This window comes from Ictalurus punctatus, chromosome 3, assembly GCF_001660625.3.
Source record: "Ictalurus punctatus breed USDA103 chromosome 3, Coco_2.0, whole genome shotgun sequence".
NCBI lineage: Eukaryota > Metazoa > Chordata > Actinopteri > Siluriformes > Ictaluridae > Ictalurus > Ictalurus punctatus.
This window is the reverse complement of record NC_030418.2, coordinates 18,081,541-18,098,987: the sequence shown is the minus strand read 5'-3', so window position 1 is coordinate 18,098,987 and position 17,447 is coordinate 18,081,541. Positions and strand designations below refer to the sequence as shown.

General features: G+C 39.5%; 1 protein-coding gene across 2 annotated transcripts in view; it reads right to left on the bottom strand.

Annotated features, from left to right (window-relative positions):
- Positions 1-17,447, bottom strand: part of pcdh15a (protocadherin-related 15a) — a 216,012-nt gene that overhangs the window by 104,610 nt on the left and 93,955 nt on the right. For both annotated transcript variants that reach the window (XM_053679710.1, XM_017464981.3), the window contains 5 exons: positions 16,182-16,316; positions 11,630-11,779; positions 6,689-6,882; positions 6,368-6,500; positions 4,741-4,820 (listed from right to left, as the gene is read on the bottom strand). In XM_053679710.1, the coding sequence (XP_053535685.1) occupies positions 4,741-4,820; positions 6,368-6,500; positions 6,689-6,882; positions 11,630-11,779; positions 16,182-16,316 (692 nt within the window). The remainder of the gene's footprint in view (positions 1-4,740; positions 4,821-6,367; positions 6,501-6,688; positions 6,883-11,629; positions 11,780-16,181; positions 16,317-17,447) is intronic.

The following is a 17,447-nucleotide window of genomic DNA, read 5'->3' as shown; positions in this document are numbered from 1 at the left end:
AAAGTGTAACCTTTCTCAGATAGTTATTAAACCACTATTAAATACTGAATGAGTGTGTACCTTTTGACTTGGTGTATAAAAAGCTGTGCTGTACTGAATGAGGAAGATATTTAAAGAGGAAAGAATTTCTCAAAAGGTTCAAGGTTGGAGTGTTACAGAAAATGTTGCACTTCGGGGGTCACCAGAGTCTCCAAATCTATAATTTGGTGCCCCTTCCATGCGAGCTGTTTTGAGGGTGCACTCTAAGAAAGTCTTTTCTTTCATTTAACCAAAAATGTAAGTTTGTAATCAAGTTTTATGGTCAGATGAGAGAAAAATACAGCTTAATGGAAACAAAAACTCAAGGTGGAATAAAAAGAATGGTAATGCAGAAGAGAACCTAATCCTCACTGGCATCATGGACTCCATGATGTACCAGGAGACTTTAAATGAAATTCTGGCTGCCTCTGCCAAGAAGCTACAACTAGGTCATGGTTCAATGACCACAGAATCAAGCTTTTGGCCTGGCCATCCCAGTCCCCAATTAAACTGTGTGGGTAAGCTGAAGAAGACAGTCACAGGAGAGGATTCTGGAGAATCTAGAGAGAGATTCTGTATTTAAGAGTGGTCTCAGATTTGCTCTGTATTCTCAAATCTCATCAAGCAATATATACAGTAAGAAAACTCAGGCCTGATATATTGGCAAAAGGAGGTTCTAAAAAGTACTAAATGCAGGAATGCCAATACTGTACCCATGACACACATGGTTTTGTTTAAAAAATAATAATAAAAATATAAGACATTTTTTCCCAATTAGTAATAATTTTTATTTCAATTAAAAGGTAGATTTTTCTCATATTTTCAGTTTGAGGTAAAGCTAATTAACTACAGACATTTACGACATTTTTCACCTATCTTTGCCAAGAGCGGCAATAATTCTGGAGCTGACCGCACACACGCAGACACAATGGTCACACAGTCTAAATGGTCTCATTATACATTACTACTTTTGGTTTCTAATTAAAAACAGCCAACTCAGGGGTCCCCAAACACCATCACTGATGAAAGCCTCAGTAGGACACATCAATGACTCCCAATATGCCCATGAAAAGTACTTTATGGAGTGATTTACTGACAAGGCAATATCAGCACTGCACTGTGGGACAGTCCTCTCATATAAAGTGAGCCTGAGTTAACTTAAGGTGGTTAAAGTAGGCTGCTGCTCCCTTAGTGCTACAGCTGGCCCAGTGCCCTGGAGCCCTTCATACATCTCCATACAAAACAGCAGTATCATAAGCCTTTCTAATGTCTTCATGTATATTAATGCATTCTGTACCAGGGATGGGGGAGGCCCTGTCTGCACTAAACGTGTTCAGCTTGCACAAGTGTGCTCACAGTAACCTGAAAGGATCCCATCACCAGCTTTAACCATGCAAAAGCACCAAAAGGAAAAGTGGCTCATCCTGCAAGGAGGTAACAGAGCTTAAGGAGTATGTAAGTGGTCTGTTGGTATATAAACTATGTATGTGTATATACATTACATGTCTATGCATTTGTGTGTATGTGTACTTTATGAGAGAAAAGAGAGAGAGGGACAGAGAGAGAGAATTTATGTGGAACATAAGACAGACTGGATCATGTTAACTCTGCTGTCAGATATATCAGATATAGCGAAGAATTTGATGGTGGAGATAACTGGTGTGCTGTTCTGTGTTTTGTGTGTATGTGTGTGTGTGTTTCAGTATGCTTGGCACACTCAGATGGACCAGTTTATTCCCCCAGAAACAGATTTTCTCATATGACCTCGATATGACAGATTAAAGCCGTCCTTGCTGGCTTGTGAAATCTCACTATAAAATAAAACAGTGACCGGAATGTTGTTGAACTGGCCAAGACAAATGTATTTAACATTTAAGGATGCCTTTTTTTTGTTATTCCCGTCTATCTATTTTTCTCAAATAGTGAGGAAAATCCTAGAAATGTGGATTCAGCTAATAACTTCTCTCATATATAACCTACATCTTATAATGTATCTTATGTGAATGGGGTTTGTGCCCAATGAGAACACAGGAGAGAAGAGGAGAGACACAATGAATGAAAAAAAAAAAATGGTGTAGTAAAGTCTCACAGCTAGCGTTTTCTGCAGGTTTACTGGCTGAGTTGTTTTGCTGTGACATTCTGCCATTATATCCAGCTAAACATTCATATACACTGAAGACCTGACAGAACTCTTTAGGTTAATATTTAATCCAGTTTTCTTATAAATTTGCCTTCTTCCTACGTTTTGCTCTCACTCTCTCTCTTTCCCCTTCTTTTCATCTTCCCGCTTGCACATCTCCAGCATTGAGCTGTGAATAAAGGAGAGCAAGGAGTGCTGAGAGATCAGCCCAGCTCTGAAGATGAAATGAGACAGAGGTGCAGAGACTGTTGGTGAAGCTGACATGCCCAGGTTGAACACAGAGTTCAGCCTAGGCTACAACGCGATACTCCCATGCCCTTCATTTTCAGCCTTTACTGGCACTACGCCAGCACTCCAGTGAGAACACATTTGCCACTTTCTTTCGCTCTAGCATTTGCTCCCTGAGGGCTAGCGAGGAGGAGAATTCAGCTGTAGTTGAGACAAGCAGAAGCGCACCATGCATAACTTCATCATGACCATTGGTTGGAAGCCATGGCAACAGTAAAGTACTAAGGAAAGCACTTAGAAGTCCAACATTCCTCTTTCATGGATAAAGAGCACTGGTGGCATGTTACCAAAGACTTTCAATTCCTTCTGCAGTCAGACCAACCCACATAACTATGAAGTTTTAAAAAATCTGTGGGTTTTTTTTGTGTGTGTGTTTTCCATATAGCATATAGTCAACTCCAGAATTATTGACATCTGTTAAAAATATTAGTACCAATGAATCTGTAAAAAGCATTAACTGATATATTGAGATTAATCCCACTGAGACTATATTTTAATGCTACTTTTTTTTTTTAAATCTAAAAAATATGCTGCAAATCACTGGTTTCAAAAATTACTGGCACCCCTATTATTAATATTTGGTGAACCCTCACAAGGAGAGAATATCAGTGCTGACTCTCTTCCTGTGATGTCTAACAAGTCTGAAACACTTGCACCATGTCATGTAATGGATCAGAAGGAAGCAATTGCTGGTAAGGCAGCTTTAATGAAATGTCAAAAACCAAATTGTAGAGCAAAATCGTAAACAGTAGTCAGGCAAGGGTCAGGCGATCAAACAAACAGACTAGAATAGGACGGGCAGGTAATCATAATCGAGAACAAACAGAATGAAAAACCAGCGAAGCAATAACAAACAACGGCTTGGTAACGATGGAGACTAAAGGTACTGAGCGTATACTTCACAAAGTCTTTGTGAATAACCAGTCTCTTTTAAAGGGTAGTGTGTGTGTGTATAGGCAACAGGTGTGTGTATGTGTGTGTGTGTGTGTGTGTGTGTATGATTAGAACGCCAGAGATTGTGAACGTGCCTGTGTGCTGGGTTGGGAGTTGTAGTTCGTGGCAGCCATATTTGTAGGCTGTGGTGTATTATGGGAGTCCCTGTTTATCTGTGGTATGACAGAAAACTTCTTCATGCAGAACAGTTCAGGGCCTTTGTTCGAACATATGGATCTCAACTGGGTTCAAATTTGGATAATTACTGTTGATGGCTATTGTTAAACACTTGAATTTATGTTCCCAAAATGAAGTAAAATATCCTTATTTGTAAAAATTCATGATGCCATCACAATGCCAAAAAGCAGTCCCAACGATCCACTCCCCAACTTTATAGTGGATATGGATGCATGTTATTGTATTTTCTTATATGTACACATAGTCATAAATTTCAGTTTTGGTCTCATCTGACCACTGCATTTTGTGGGTTGATTTCAGGAAGGGAGGCCATTCCTAACTGCTTGTTATCCAAATCTTTTTGCCTTCACTTGATGTGCAGACAGCTCGTTATCAAATTCCAATTTGCTTTATGCTGGTCTTGTGTCTACTCCTAGCTGACACTATTCTACCCATCACTCCCCTACAGGCCATATAACTGCTATGCCATACAAAGAGAAGCGTCATAATGCATTTTGCCTCTTCGACTTTTGAAACAAACAGTTCAACCGCAAGTGGAATTCATAGCTAAGAGCATCAAATAAACACTCCAAGTCAAATTGCAAACAAGGCTTTACACACGCAGAGTGACTCTTATGCTAAGACACTACAACCACTGTTGTCATCTCTAGGGAGAACTGTCTAGTTTTTCACAGGCACATTCTTAGCAAAGCTGCTGAAAATAGATTGTAAAGACTCTTAGAAAAACACACGCCCATTAATTTAATCTTTACCAAGCAGGTCAAGACTTTGTGTGAAAATGCTAATTGTTGACACTTGAGGAGGACCTATGGAGATTTTTAATAGGAGCAGTGCCATTGGAAGCACTTGTTTCAGTAATTAGACAACAAGCTAGAGGTTCTATATAACCCTCCTTTTTTCCTATATTTAACTTGAAAATGTTATCAAACAGAAAATATACAAAGTATTTAATTCAGCACATATACTGCCAGATGTTTAGGTCTGGCACGGGCTCAACAAATGAGGGTAAAATTAAATGCACTAATATATGTTCCCCACAAGGCAACTCAAGCATTACTTTTAAGACAGTGGGTGCACTGGATGTAGCAGAACGGAAAATACAGTATATGATGAAAATACAGTCCCATTTCAAATTATATATAGTGTATTACCTGGACACTTACGTTTGAGAAAGGTTGAACATCTGCTGTGGATCGCCACTCAGAATACGGTATGTAATTGGATCTAGCTCACGGTCTATCGCCTACAGAAACACAGAATAGAGTCAGGGAACATGGGTGGTATCTATTTTATTTCATTAAGCGAGCTAATATCAACCCCCACTCCGCCTTTCTCTTCAAATACAAGTTAATAAGATCTACATGCCCTCACACCTTTCATTCTCCCAGTGAAGAGTGTGTAGTTTTCTCAACACCTTTGTAAAAACATATACAATGGAGATTAAAAGTCTATTTGCCCCTATAAAAATGGCAGGTTTTTTGTGAAGTAAAAGATTGACACCAAGATAAATCTTGTCAGAATTTTTTTCACCCTCAAGGTGAAATTACAACATATAAAAATTAAGCAAAAACAATCAGAAGCTTTTTTTTTAGGGGAAAAAAGGAAAAGTAAAAACTTACAAGAACCTAGTTGAATAAGTGTGCACACCCCCAAACTAATACTTTGTTGAGGCACCTTTTGATTTTATTACACCATTCAGTCTTTTTGGGTAAGAGTCAATCAGCGGGGCACAACTTGACCTGGCAATATTTTCTCATTCTTTCCTGCAAAAACATTCTAGATCTGTCAAATTGTAAGGGCATCTTCTGTGCACAGCCTGCTTCAGGTCACTCCACAGATGTTCAGTTAGATTCAGGTCTGGGCTCTGGCTAGATCATTCAAAATCATTGATGTTCTTTTGGTTAAGGCATTCCTTTGTTGATTTGGATGTATGTTTGGGTCACTGTTGTGCTGAATGTCAAAATTTCTTTTCATCTTAAGCTTACTAGCAGACATCTGAAAGTTTGGCACCAAAATCGACTGGTATTTGTAGCGATTCATGAGTCCCTCTACTTTGTTAAATGTCCCAACTTTTTTTTTTGAGCCAAATATACCTTTTGGAATTATGGAATTATTATACCTTTTGGAACTGGTCTTGTCCATAATGCATTTTGCCACATGGTATTGGGTGACTTAGTTGAGCTTGGATGTTTTTTGTGAGAAAGTGCTTCTGTCTAGGCACCCTACCCCATAGCCTAGTCATGTGAAGAATATCAGAGAGTGTTGTCACATGCAGAGAGTAATCAATACTTGTCAGATATTCCAGCAGTCAGATGAAACCAAGAAAATGTGAAGAAAATCTTACAGAACCAGCTGGTCATTATTCGGGGTTAATCAGAATAGTTTCATTGATGACAGCTGTATGATAATTACTTTTGATCACGAGATTGAATGTTATTGGTTCATTCTGAACACAGCCACATACCCAATTATAAAAAGGTGTGCACACTTGTTCAACCAGCTGAATGTAACTTTTTTATTTGTCTTATTTTTCCATTAAAAAAATTCCACTCGCAATGTGAAATGACATAACAAAACCTGCCATTTTAACAGGGGTGTGTAGAATTTTTATATCCAGTAAATACTGTACACCTTGGTCAAGAGGGACAACCCTGTCAAATGACAACTTTGGGAATGTGGTATTGCTGGGGAGAAAATAAACAGGAGGAAAAAGTAATAAAGAAAGGTATTGAGGATTTTTTTAGTACAGAAACCAAGTTCTCTAAAGTATACAGTAACTCATTGTCTGACCTGCAGATTGAGGAGGATGGCTCCTATCCTCATGGCCTCACTGATCTCTAGGTTGTAAACTGTCAGTGGAAAGCGTGGAGGACTCTGGTTGTTAGGAGGTAGAACCTCAATATAAACTGTAGCTATGGAACTCCTAAAAAAAAATACATTGCACAAAATAATATATTGTAAAGAAAACTAAATGACATTATTAGAATTGCTGAATAACTTCCCTGGAGATATATGGCTTAAATTAGGTAATAACTGCATTAACTATTCAAACAGACAACAAGACTAGGTAAAAAAAAAAAAAAAAAGTGATACGTGATAAGTACATCTGACCTCCTTTCAGCCTCGGGTGCATTATCAGCTGCTCTGACAGTTAGGGCGTAGGAGCGACCCACGCTCAGATTCACTCCCGGAGCTATGGTGATTCGACCTGTACGGTTACTGATGACAAAATGTCCCTGATCTCCTGCCAAGATGGTGTAGGTCACCAGACCATTCAGACCCTCGTCAGAATCCTGAGCAGTTAACTAATTAAAAGAGGCAGAAATATCCATTAATTATGATGATTAAGGTGTTTGCTGGTTCCATATGTATTAAATACATCAACAGTCTATTTGTATAAGACACGGTAAGGACGTTGCATAAAGATGACATTTTGTACAAATGACCAGGTACATGTTCCATAGTACAGGTGAACTTTTTTTTTCATAGTCCATCTGTTGCCCAATCTTTCTACCCCCTTTAGACTGTCCATCAGTAGAAAGTGACACTGAAATGTGTATTTCATTGATATGAGTGTATCTGGCACAGCAGTGATGCTGGGATTGTCAAAGTCAATATTGCTTCAGTGCCACTGCTGGGTGTGGAACAGCCCACCAAACAAAAAAAAAACAGCCAACCACAGTCAGAAATTGGCTGCAGTTGGAAATTGACATCAGTGAAGGGAAGAGGACAAATTATGCATGAAAAAAAATAGCTTTAATCTCTAACTATACTCATATGAGATTTAATAAAGGGGCCATTAAACATGCTTAAAAAGGCATACATGCAGTGCTCCACTAGAAGCCACAATCATGTCCCAGCTATGCTGAGAGCAGTCCATCACCCAAATAACACAAGATTATCAGTGGTACTATGGTGGTTGCTTTCGACTGATAGAAAAATTGTACATAACAACTGGCAGTTTAGGTCACCTGTTGAGAGTCAGTAATTTCAAGTGCACTTATATAGCAGGTTTACCTGATAAAAGGGGTAATTACCCTGGCTATGAACTGAGTATACCTTATAAATGTGCCACTGTGTGTTTAAATGCTATAACAAAACTCCCCGCATACCTATAAATCGTGAACAAGTACTACATATAAATGCACACTTTTGTTATAAAAACTGTTGGTTTTCCCAGGTCTTCCTCGGACATGCTCTGCTGTGCCTCTTGCAGAACTTTCCAGCGGCTTATACAGCTGGTTGGACACAAACCTTTCAATATAACTCATCGCCACAGCTCAATTGGGTTAAGGTTATGTGACACAGCAGGGCATTGCATTACAGACAGCCTCCTCCTTCTTCAAATATCTCTTGCACAGCTTCTGAGGTGTTTTGGGGTCAGGGAAAACCAAACAGTAGTTGGAAATGTTCCAAAAAGAGCAAGATGTCCTCAAACTTTTGATGGGCAGAATATGATTACCCTACGACCAACAGGAAGGTGTCACAGCAAATGAAACACAGCGCTGAAGTAAAGCTGACTGATTGAGAATCAGGTGCTAACTGTAGATCTAAAGAAATGAGTATCCAGCTTGTTTACAACTTAAGCATACTGAGGACATGTGACAAAATCAAGTCTGACACTGCAGCCTGTCTTACAAAGCTAGTGCTACCTGTTTAGTCATTCCCTGGGGAGCAAACTGCTGCTGAAGTTTTATTCAAAACATAATTATCCATGCTCAGTTGCTATAGACACCACTTCATCAAAGTGAAGAGGCTCTCTACTTCTGTGTTTTTGATTTGTTCTAAAGCAGAGGTTTCTAGAACCTTAATGTTGATCCTACAACATAGGCAAAGGGTAAAGGATGTAAACACTTTCCCTTCTAAGAGACTGTTACAACTCATTACATGTGCATGGCTTTGCTAATCTGCCTCAAAATGTGGACATCCACTATACAACATTTAGTTTTAAGAATATGACCAACTACATTAATATCATGAAGCCTTAATATCCATCTTCAGTGAAGTGTAGATTTTAGACATGGATTTATGGATTATAGACATGAATTATTTGCTGGATTGAATAACAAAGCATATGACTGCCCAGAGGGACTTGTTTAAAAGCTGTGGGGCTGCTGTTTATAGTGCAACCAGGTTCTACCTTGAAAATCAAACAACACATACTTTTGCTGGTTTATATAAAGCAGACTGTTAAACTGTATATAGAGTATATATATTTTTATATATACAGTATCTCACAAAAGTGAGTACACCCCTCACATTTTTGTTAATATTTGATTATATCTTTTCATGTGACAACACTGAAGAAATGACACTTTGCTACAATGTAAAGTAGTGAGTGTACAGCTGGTATAACAGTGTAAATTTGCTGTCCCCTCAAAATAACTCAACACACAGCCATTAATATCTAAACCGCTGGCAACAAAAGTGAGTACACCCCTAAGTGAAAATGTCCAAATTGGGCCCAAAGTGTCAATATTTTTTGTGGCCACCATTATTTTCCAGCACTGCCTTAACCCTCTTGGGCATGGAGTTCACCAGATCTTCACAGGTTGCCACTGGAGTCCTCTTCCACTCCTCCATGATGACATCACGGAGCTGTTGGACGTTAGAGACCTTGTGCTCCTCCACCTTCCGTTTGAGGATGCCCCAGAGATGCTCAATAGGGTTTAATCCATCACCTTTACCCTCAGCTTCTTTAGCAAGGCAGTGGTCGTCTTGGAGATGGGTTTGGGGTCGTTATCATGCTGGAATACTGCCCTGTGGCCCAGTCTCCGAAGGGAGGGGATCTTGCTCTGCTTCAGTATGTCATAGTACAATGTTGGCATTCATGGTTCCCTCAATGAACTGTAGCTCCCCAGTGCCAGCAGCACTCATGCAGCCCCAGACCATGACACTCCCACCACCATGCTTGACTGTAGGCAAGACACACTTGTCTTTGTACTCCTCACCTGGTTGCCACCACACATGCTTGACACCATCTGAACCAAATAAGTTTATCTTGGTCTCATCAGACCACAGGACATGGTTCCAGTAATCCATGTCCTTAGTCTGCTTGTCTTCAGCAAACTGTTTGCAGGCTTTCTTGTGCATCATCTTTAGAAGAAAGAGGCTTCCTTCTGGGACGACAGCCATGCAGACCAATTTGATGCAGTGTGCGGCGTATGGTCTGACCACTGACAGGCTGATCCCCCACCCCTTCAACCTCTGCAGCAATGCTGGCAGCACTCATACGTCTATTTCCAAAACACAACCTCTGGATATGACGCTGAGCACATGCACTCAACTTCTTTGGTCGACCATGGCGAGGCCTGTTCTGAGTGGAACCTGTCCTGTTAAACTGCTGTATGGTCTTGGCCACCGTGCTGCAGCTCAGTGTCAGGGTCTTGGCAATTTTCTTATAGCCTAGGCCATCTTTATGTAGAGCAACAAATATTTTTTTCAGATCCTCAGAGAGTTCTTTGCCATGAGGTGCCATGTTGAACTTCCAGGGACCAGTATGAGGGAGTGTGAGAGCGATGACAACAAATTTAACACATCTCCTCCCCATTCACACTTGAGACCTTGTAACACTAACAAGTCACATGACACTGGGGAGGGAAAATGGCTAATTGGGCCCAATTTGGACCTTTTCACTTAGGGGTGTACTCACTGCCAGCGGTTTAGACATTAATGGCTGTGTGTTGAGTTATTTTGAGGGGACAGCAAATTTACACTGTTATACAAGCTGTACACTCACTACTTTACATTGTAGCAAAGTGTCATTTCTTCAGTGTTGTCACATGAAAAGATATAATCAAATATTTACAAAAATGTGAGGGGTGTACTCAGTTTTGTGAGATACTGTATACACACACACACACACACACACACACACACACACACACACACACATATATATATATATATATATATATATATATATATATATATATACATACATACATACATATACACACAAATATACACACACACACAAGTAGATTTGCAATTGTAAATTCTTCCCTGTTACAGATCTCCACGAGATGCAATCAAAGTAAGTCTTCATGCCAAAGAATTCTTATATTATTAAACAATACGCAAAACATCACCTTTCATGGCACAAGCGCCATCACAGACTTTTAAGAGTTTAAAAAAAAAATGTTTTTATCTCTGTTACATAAAAAGTCAAATGTAAATTAGAAAACAATCTTTTAAATACTTCTACTTAGAGCACATTTATAACTCAAAAGGAAATTCTGTGAGTTATTCCGTGGCTGAGCTGAGTCAGCGGAAGCTGTAAACATATCTGAAAGACGATTCATTACGGATTAATTAAAGGCACAGGATATCATTACTGACTAACAATATGGTTCTTAAGATGACTTTGTTTCTGTGAAATACTGTGTGAAATAAAAATCACACACACTTAGCCCTAGTTCCTTCCTTGATGGGCCATATGGCTTGATACTGTACATAGACTTTTCCTATAATTTGACACATTCTTCCAGGGACAAATAAAGAGATCATATTAGTAAGATTAGTTCTAAAGCTTATAAAGAGTTTCATGTTCTCAATCTTACCATTCCTATTTAAATATGGATAGTATTCACTTCTTGTCCAGGCTTACATGTTTGTATTTAATTAACTTAAATTGTATGAATTTTGCCTGGCTATAACCAGTGGGTATATGGGGAACTTCAAAAGGCATAGTAATAAGACAGGAGTGGCAGCTCTGTCTTTGATCAAATTGATGAGGCTTCACTCATGCGGCTTACAATCATCCCCCTCCGCAAGTTAACTGATGTGTCAAGGAAGAGGCTGAAACAGCACTTCACTTTTCAGTCGAACTGCTCCCGAATAATTTACAATAGAAATGATGAAACATCCAGTAACATCAGACAGGTAGTTATTTGTGTACCTGCTATTAAGTTTATGATTGGTAAAAAAAAGTGCAAATCTGAGTTTAGAGGAGGCTTATTTCTAGAATCAATGATTCAGCGCTTTATGATCTACGTAATACAACATTTTCGGCGCATAGTTGGGAAGTTTGTATTTAAAGGAACTGCTCACCTGTATTACAGTCTCTCCGGCCTGCATGTTAGTGAACACCTCGATGTTGTAGGAGACCTGAGAGAAGGTGGGTGTGTTGTCGTTAGCATCAATAACTAGGATGTTCACCGTTACAGGCACGCTCTGCTGTACGCCATCAGATGCCACCATCTGTAAGAGCAGCAGGGAATGTTCCAGAAGGTAACTACTTTTCAAGCTGTGAACAGATTCCTGATGAAAATGACTCATGCACAGTACTGTAAAGTAAATGTCACATATATAATATGAATATAGAATATGCATTTACACCACACACTGCATCCGCAAAACCACCAGCATTGTGGATGACCCCACACACCCCTCACACACACACTTCACCCTCCTGCCGACTGGAAAAAGGTACCAAAGCATTCGGGCCCTCACGGTCAGACTCTGTAACAGCTTCTTCCCCAAGCCATCAGACTCCTCAATGCTCAGAGACTGGACTGACACACACACACACACTTACGTACACATGTACACACGCTCTGAACTGAACACCATTCCATTCCCATTGCAATATTTGCACATTCCTGCATTGACTCTGTTGCATTTTTGCTGTTACTGTATTTATAAAAATATAGTATTTATTTTATTGTCACTATTATACACTTTACCTGGCTGCTACTACAATAACTGCTATGTCCATATTTGCTATAAGCTAATCTGCTGAAGACTAAGTCATAGCATGTTATGTTTACATTTATACCATTTTAAAATTATATTGTTACTCTTTTGCACTACCGGTTATATCGGATGTGTACTGGTCGGCACTACACTGTCACTTACTGTGCCTATTGTCCTGTTTTAGTAGTACTGTACTGTCCTGTACTTTTAGCACACGTCTGCATGTGCACTTTATGCAGAATGTGTAGATCTTATTTAGTTCTGTGCCATCTCATGTGGTGTTTTATGTGGCACCATGGTCCTGGAGAAACGTTGTTTCGTTTAACTGTGTACTGTACCAGCTGTATATGGCTGAAATGACTTGAACTTGAACATTCATGCTTTTTAGACTATCAATGATTATCTGCAATCAATGTAGAGGAGTTATAAGACTAATGCAAAGACCAACAGGGTGTAATTTTAAACATGATGTTTTACTGGTTAATTTATGAATCTGGAAGGGGAAAAATGTAATAAAAAATATGGCACAATAACTGGATGAAACACATGCTGCCTGTTACATGATTGCTTGCTGTGTTTGGAAATATATTGCCAAAAAAAACCAAATAAATCACAGCAAGTGTACATTTGACCAAGATGGGATAATGGCTATATGTGCCAGGACTGCTTCTAAGAATATGACCCATGACTCCGAATGTGAATCTGAAAAGTGTCTCTGTATGAAACGAGGACAGGCAGAGCCTTGCATGCGTAATTGTGCTTGTGCACATTACAGGAGACAGCTCTGAACTAACAGGCAGCCTATGTCTATTTTGTACAGGGCCAACAAACAGCTGGTTTTCCTGTATGAGTGCACCTAGTGCATGTGAGTGCTATGAATAATAGCTGAATCCAGTGTCCATGTTGAAGTACCTTCAGATCTTGATCTTATTCACAATATGCTCATACTGTACAAAACACTCTTTCAACACAAACACAGCACTGTTTGCCTTTTACAACTGTATATTGTATAGCCCAGAAGAAAATAGTTTCCTTTTTGAGTATCATGTTTTTCCTTGCCACTGTAACATATCGCTGGCTTGTCAGGTATTTATTTATTTATTTATTTATTTTACATCTACAGTGGTGCTTGAAAGTTTGTGAATTTTCTATCTATCTGCATAACTATGACCTAAAACCTCATCATAATTTCTGCCAAGTCCTAAAAGTAGATAAAGAGAGCCCAATTAAACAAATGAGACAAAAAAATTATACTTGGTCATTTATTTATTGAGGAAAATGATCCGATATTACATATCTGTTAGTGGCAAAATTATGTGAACCTTTGCTTTCAATATCTGGTGTGACCCCCTTGAGCAGAAATAAGTGCAAACTTTCAAGCACCACAGTACATCCTGATTTATATAAAACTGCTTTGTGACAGTGTCTATTGTTAAACGCGTTATATAAATCTTAACCTTTGAGTGATTCTATTAGTGATTCCATGCGAATGCTGTTCATTCTTTAAGAACAAAATATAACAAGTCATCTTTGTTTAACCTCAACGAATCACGGTTTCATCCCACTACATGATTCTTTTATCCAGGTCGAGACTGTGGAGCTGGAGAACTAACGTGGTTGAAAGGATCCGGAAAGGAGCAGCCTTGTTTCACAATGGACTGCCGCTGTGTTTGAGACATATGCCTGATCTAAAGCTTTGAAGGTTAGCCTTTTGCTTTGAACTCGCTGAATTAAACCTGCCTGAGATTTCCTGGAGTACGAGTGTCATAGTCACTCTCATTTAATCAGTACAATCAGGAACATTATTCAAAAAAATGTTAAAAGAAGCAACTGTAAAACTACAAGGGAATGACAGCATGAGGAAGTGACTGCCTTCAAAACTGTGGGTGGTCTATCATACTAAACTACTCCACTGTAGATCTCAGTGCAAGAGCAGCAAAAGAAAGGGACTGGCAAAAGGTAGAACACTACAAAAAAGGGCATATTCTTCTCTACATCTTCTGAGCACAGCTGATGAATAAAAAAAAGAGGATGTGTTCTTTTAAGCTTAGTTCACACTGCACCAATAGACGTCAGCCAATGCCGACAATCACCAACTTTTAAAAGTTGTCTGTTGGATTTAAAGTGTTGGGAAACATGACTGTCATGGTCACGGTGCCCCAGCACACCCCAACAAACTTTTTTACGCGCAGTCAGACTGGTTTAAAAATGGACGTCCTTTTACCAAAATTTTACTATTACTAGTGTCTTTACGTGTCGTTCTTCACCTTAAAGTGAAGACGATGAGTGAAACGAAAAAGGTTGTGGGTGAAACCTTGGTTGTTGCAACTTGGGAAACATTGTGCTTACTTAAATGTATTGCTTGGGGGTAAAGCTAAGAGCACTCTTAAGCAACACATCGATACATCATTTGTCCTCTTCTTTCTGATTCATCCAGAAATCCGCCATTTTACCCACAACAATGACATGGCATGCTTAGCACCTTGCTCTGTGCTTTCGGCTTTCGTATCTAGTTTTCGAGTTTTCAGGGACTCTTGCCTCATCGTCATGGCAACGGTTCATGACCAGTTCAGATTACGTCAGAGTTTGTTGGAAAATCATACCACCCTGCTCAGACTGCTCATTCCATTACCTAGCAAACACCAATTGTACAGGTTCAGTTGGTGAAAACAAATGCCAATCAACGGCAACAGACGCCGACGGGGTTAACACACTGATCTGAGAAAACCTGACAAACGGCAACAGACGCAGACGACGTTAACACACTGATCTGACAAAACCCGACAAACATGTCCGTTGGTGCAGTGTGAACTAGCCTTTAGTGTCTTAGCCTTTGTCAGTCTCTTCCACTGCTGCTCTTGGGAGATTGCTTAACAGCTGAATATTATAGTTAAACCACCCACAGTCATATCCACATGCTGTCATTTGATCATAGTTTTACAGTTGTTCCTTTTCACACTTTTAAATAATCTCTCTGTTTGAGCAGACTGAGCTAAAAGAGAAGGATAGTAAAACTGAAGCAACAAACAGAACAACGCTCTAAATACTCTAAACAGCAAAGAGAAAAACAAATTTAGCTAAAATAGATTTCACACCGGCATTAAAGTAGATTTAATACAAGCATTAAAATGGAAAAGCGGTAGATTATGAGCGCAACATCTCCGGCCACCATAATTAGGCATAATTGTTTGCCTCACTCAGAACCACAATCAGCTAATTTCATGCTGTTTCGTTTAAGCGCAAATCTTTCTTTTATAAAAATGGAATTGCATCCAACACGAATCCTGTCCCATGTTGATAAGCAGCCTATTATTAAGCCCATCAAAGACATTAACGTGCCTGATTATGATCCAATCCCCCACCATCAAGCATTAAAAGTGTCTGTAAGAGACTGGCTTCCAAACAAACACATTCATAATGACAGCCTCTACCCTTCTTTTTCAGGCAGACAGGTCCAAACCCTGTCGCACCTCCTCTGGTCTGACTAGCCATTTAAGGCGGATTAATCATTTCTGGGAGAGTGAGAACACCATGGAGAGTGGAGCAGCTTGAATGTAAAGTCCTGCTCAGCATAAAAGATCAGCAGAGAGGCAGCTTAAGCGGCCAGCCATCAAAAACAAGCACCATTCATTCTTACCATTTGATTTATTCACAAATTGTTCATTTTGTTCCGTCGACCATGGGATGTCATACTGATTTGTGGCTTAAATGCTGAGATATTGATGTTTTCAAAGCTGCAACAAATCCTAATAAACCGGAGCCTAACGGCGAAAAACAGCTGTTACTGCCATCACTTAAGCACGGTATCACTGAATGTCACATGATTTCCATCCTCATTAAAAGTCTTCTGCTCTATAGAAGGACAGTGTGAGCATGTGTATGTGTGTTTGGGTGTGGTGGTTCATACCGTGAAGGTGTAGTTCGTCTGCATCTCTCTGTCCACAGGTCTGAGCAGCAGAAGATAACGTGTTATTCCAGTAGGGGTGATGGAGAAAACAGTGTTGTAGTCACTCAGTGTTATCTTCACCTGTGGGTCTTTATTCTTCAAATGAGAAAAAAAAGAAGCTCTGAAGGACAGAAATATATTTGCAGACCAACCTTTTTCATCCACTTTGAAAATCTCTCACACTCAAGCACATGCATAAAGGCACACAGAACATTTATTGGAAAATATCGCAATTAAAACAGAGACAAACCACACATTTCCATGGTACCAAAACCAACTATAGTGGAGGTGTAGTTTGGCTATAATGATTATGTATGTGTTTCAATATGGCTACTTTGTTTGCTAAATATCTGCATTAGTTTGCAAATTGATTGAATCAGATAAGCTCATCAGTCTCCCTTAGATGACTTACCCACACTCACTAATCAGAGAAAGTAAGAAGGTTAAAAGTAGAACGGGTGATAAAGAGAGAGAAAGAATGAGAAACAAAAGAGAGTAGGAGTTGTTACATGCTCAGTGTTTTAGACAAATGGAGCAGTTTAAAGTGAATGTGCCCATGTTCAAGAAAATTCAGTGTTCACAGTGAGAGGAAAATGTAGCACTTATAAGCTTACGGGGTCGTTTAGAGTGATAGCCATATCTCAGTGTCTTTCCACATCTGAGAAATGTGGCAGACAATATGAGACCAATACTGTGACCATTATAGCACTCAGAACACACAGATGCTATTAGATAATCTCTCAGTCTCTGTCCATGGGAATAAGCAAAATGACCACCTGTTTCAAGTCATTATTTTTAAAGTGAATATTATGCCGCTTTGGCTCTCCTCCCATGAAAACATCAAACACACTCTCCATGTTAGTGGCTTTTCATTAAACAGGAGCTCCATGCATTTTTCAAAATGTCTGCTTAATTTGCTCATTGAGAAGAAAGCAAATTTGTTTAGATTGTTTTGTTGATGAAAAACAAACTATGGAGTTCAGCATTCAACACAATCATACCACAACATCTGATAACAAAGGTGAGCCTTCTGGTTTTAAACACCACCCTCTGCAACTGGATTCTAGACTTTCTGATTAGGAGACCCCAGACCGTCAGAATCAGCAACTCCCCCTCCAGCACCACCACACTGAACACTGGCGCCCCCCAGGGCTGTGTGCTCAGTCCACTCCTGTTTACCCTGCTGACTCATGCCTGTGCTGCAAAGTTAAATTCTAATCACATCAT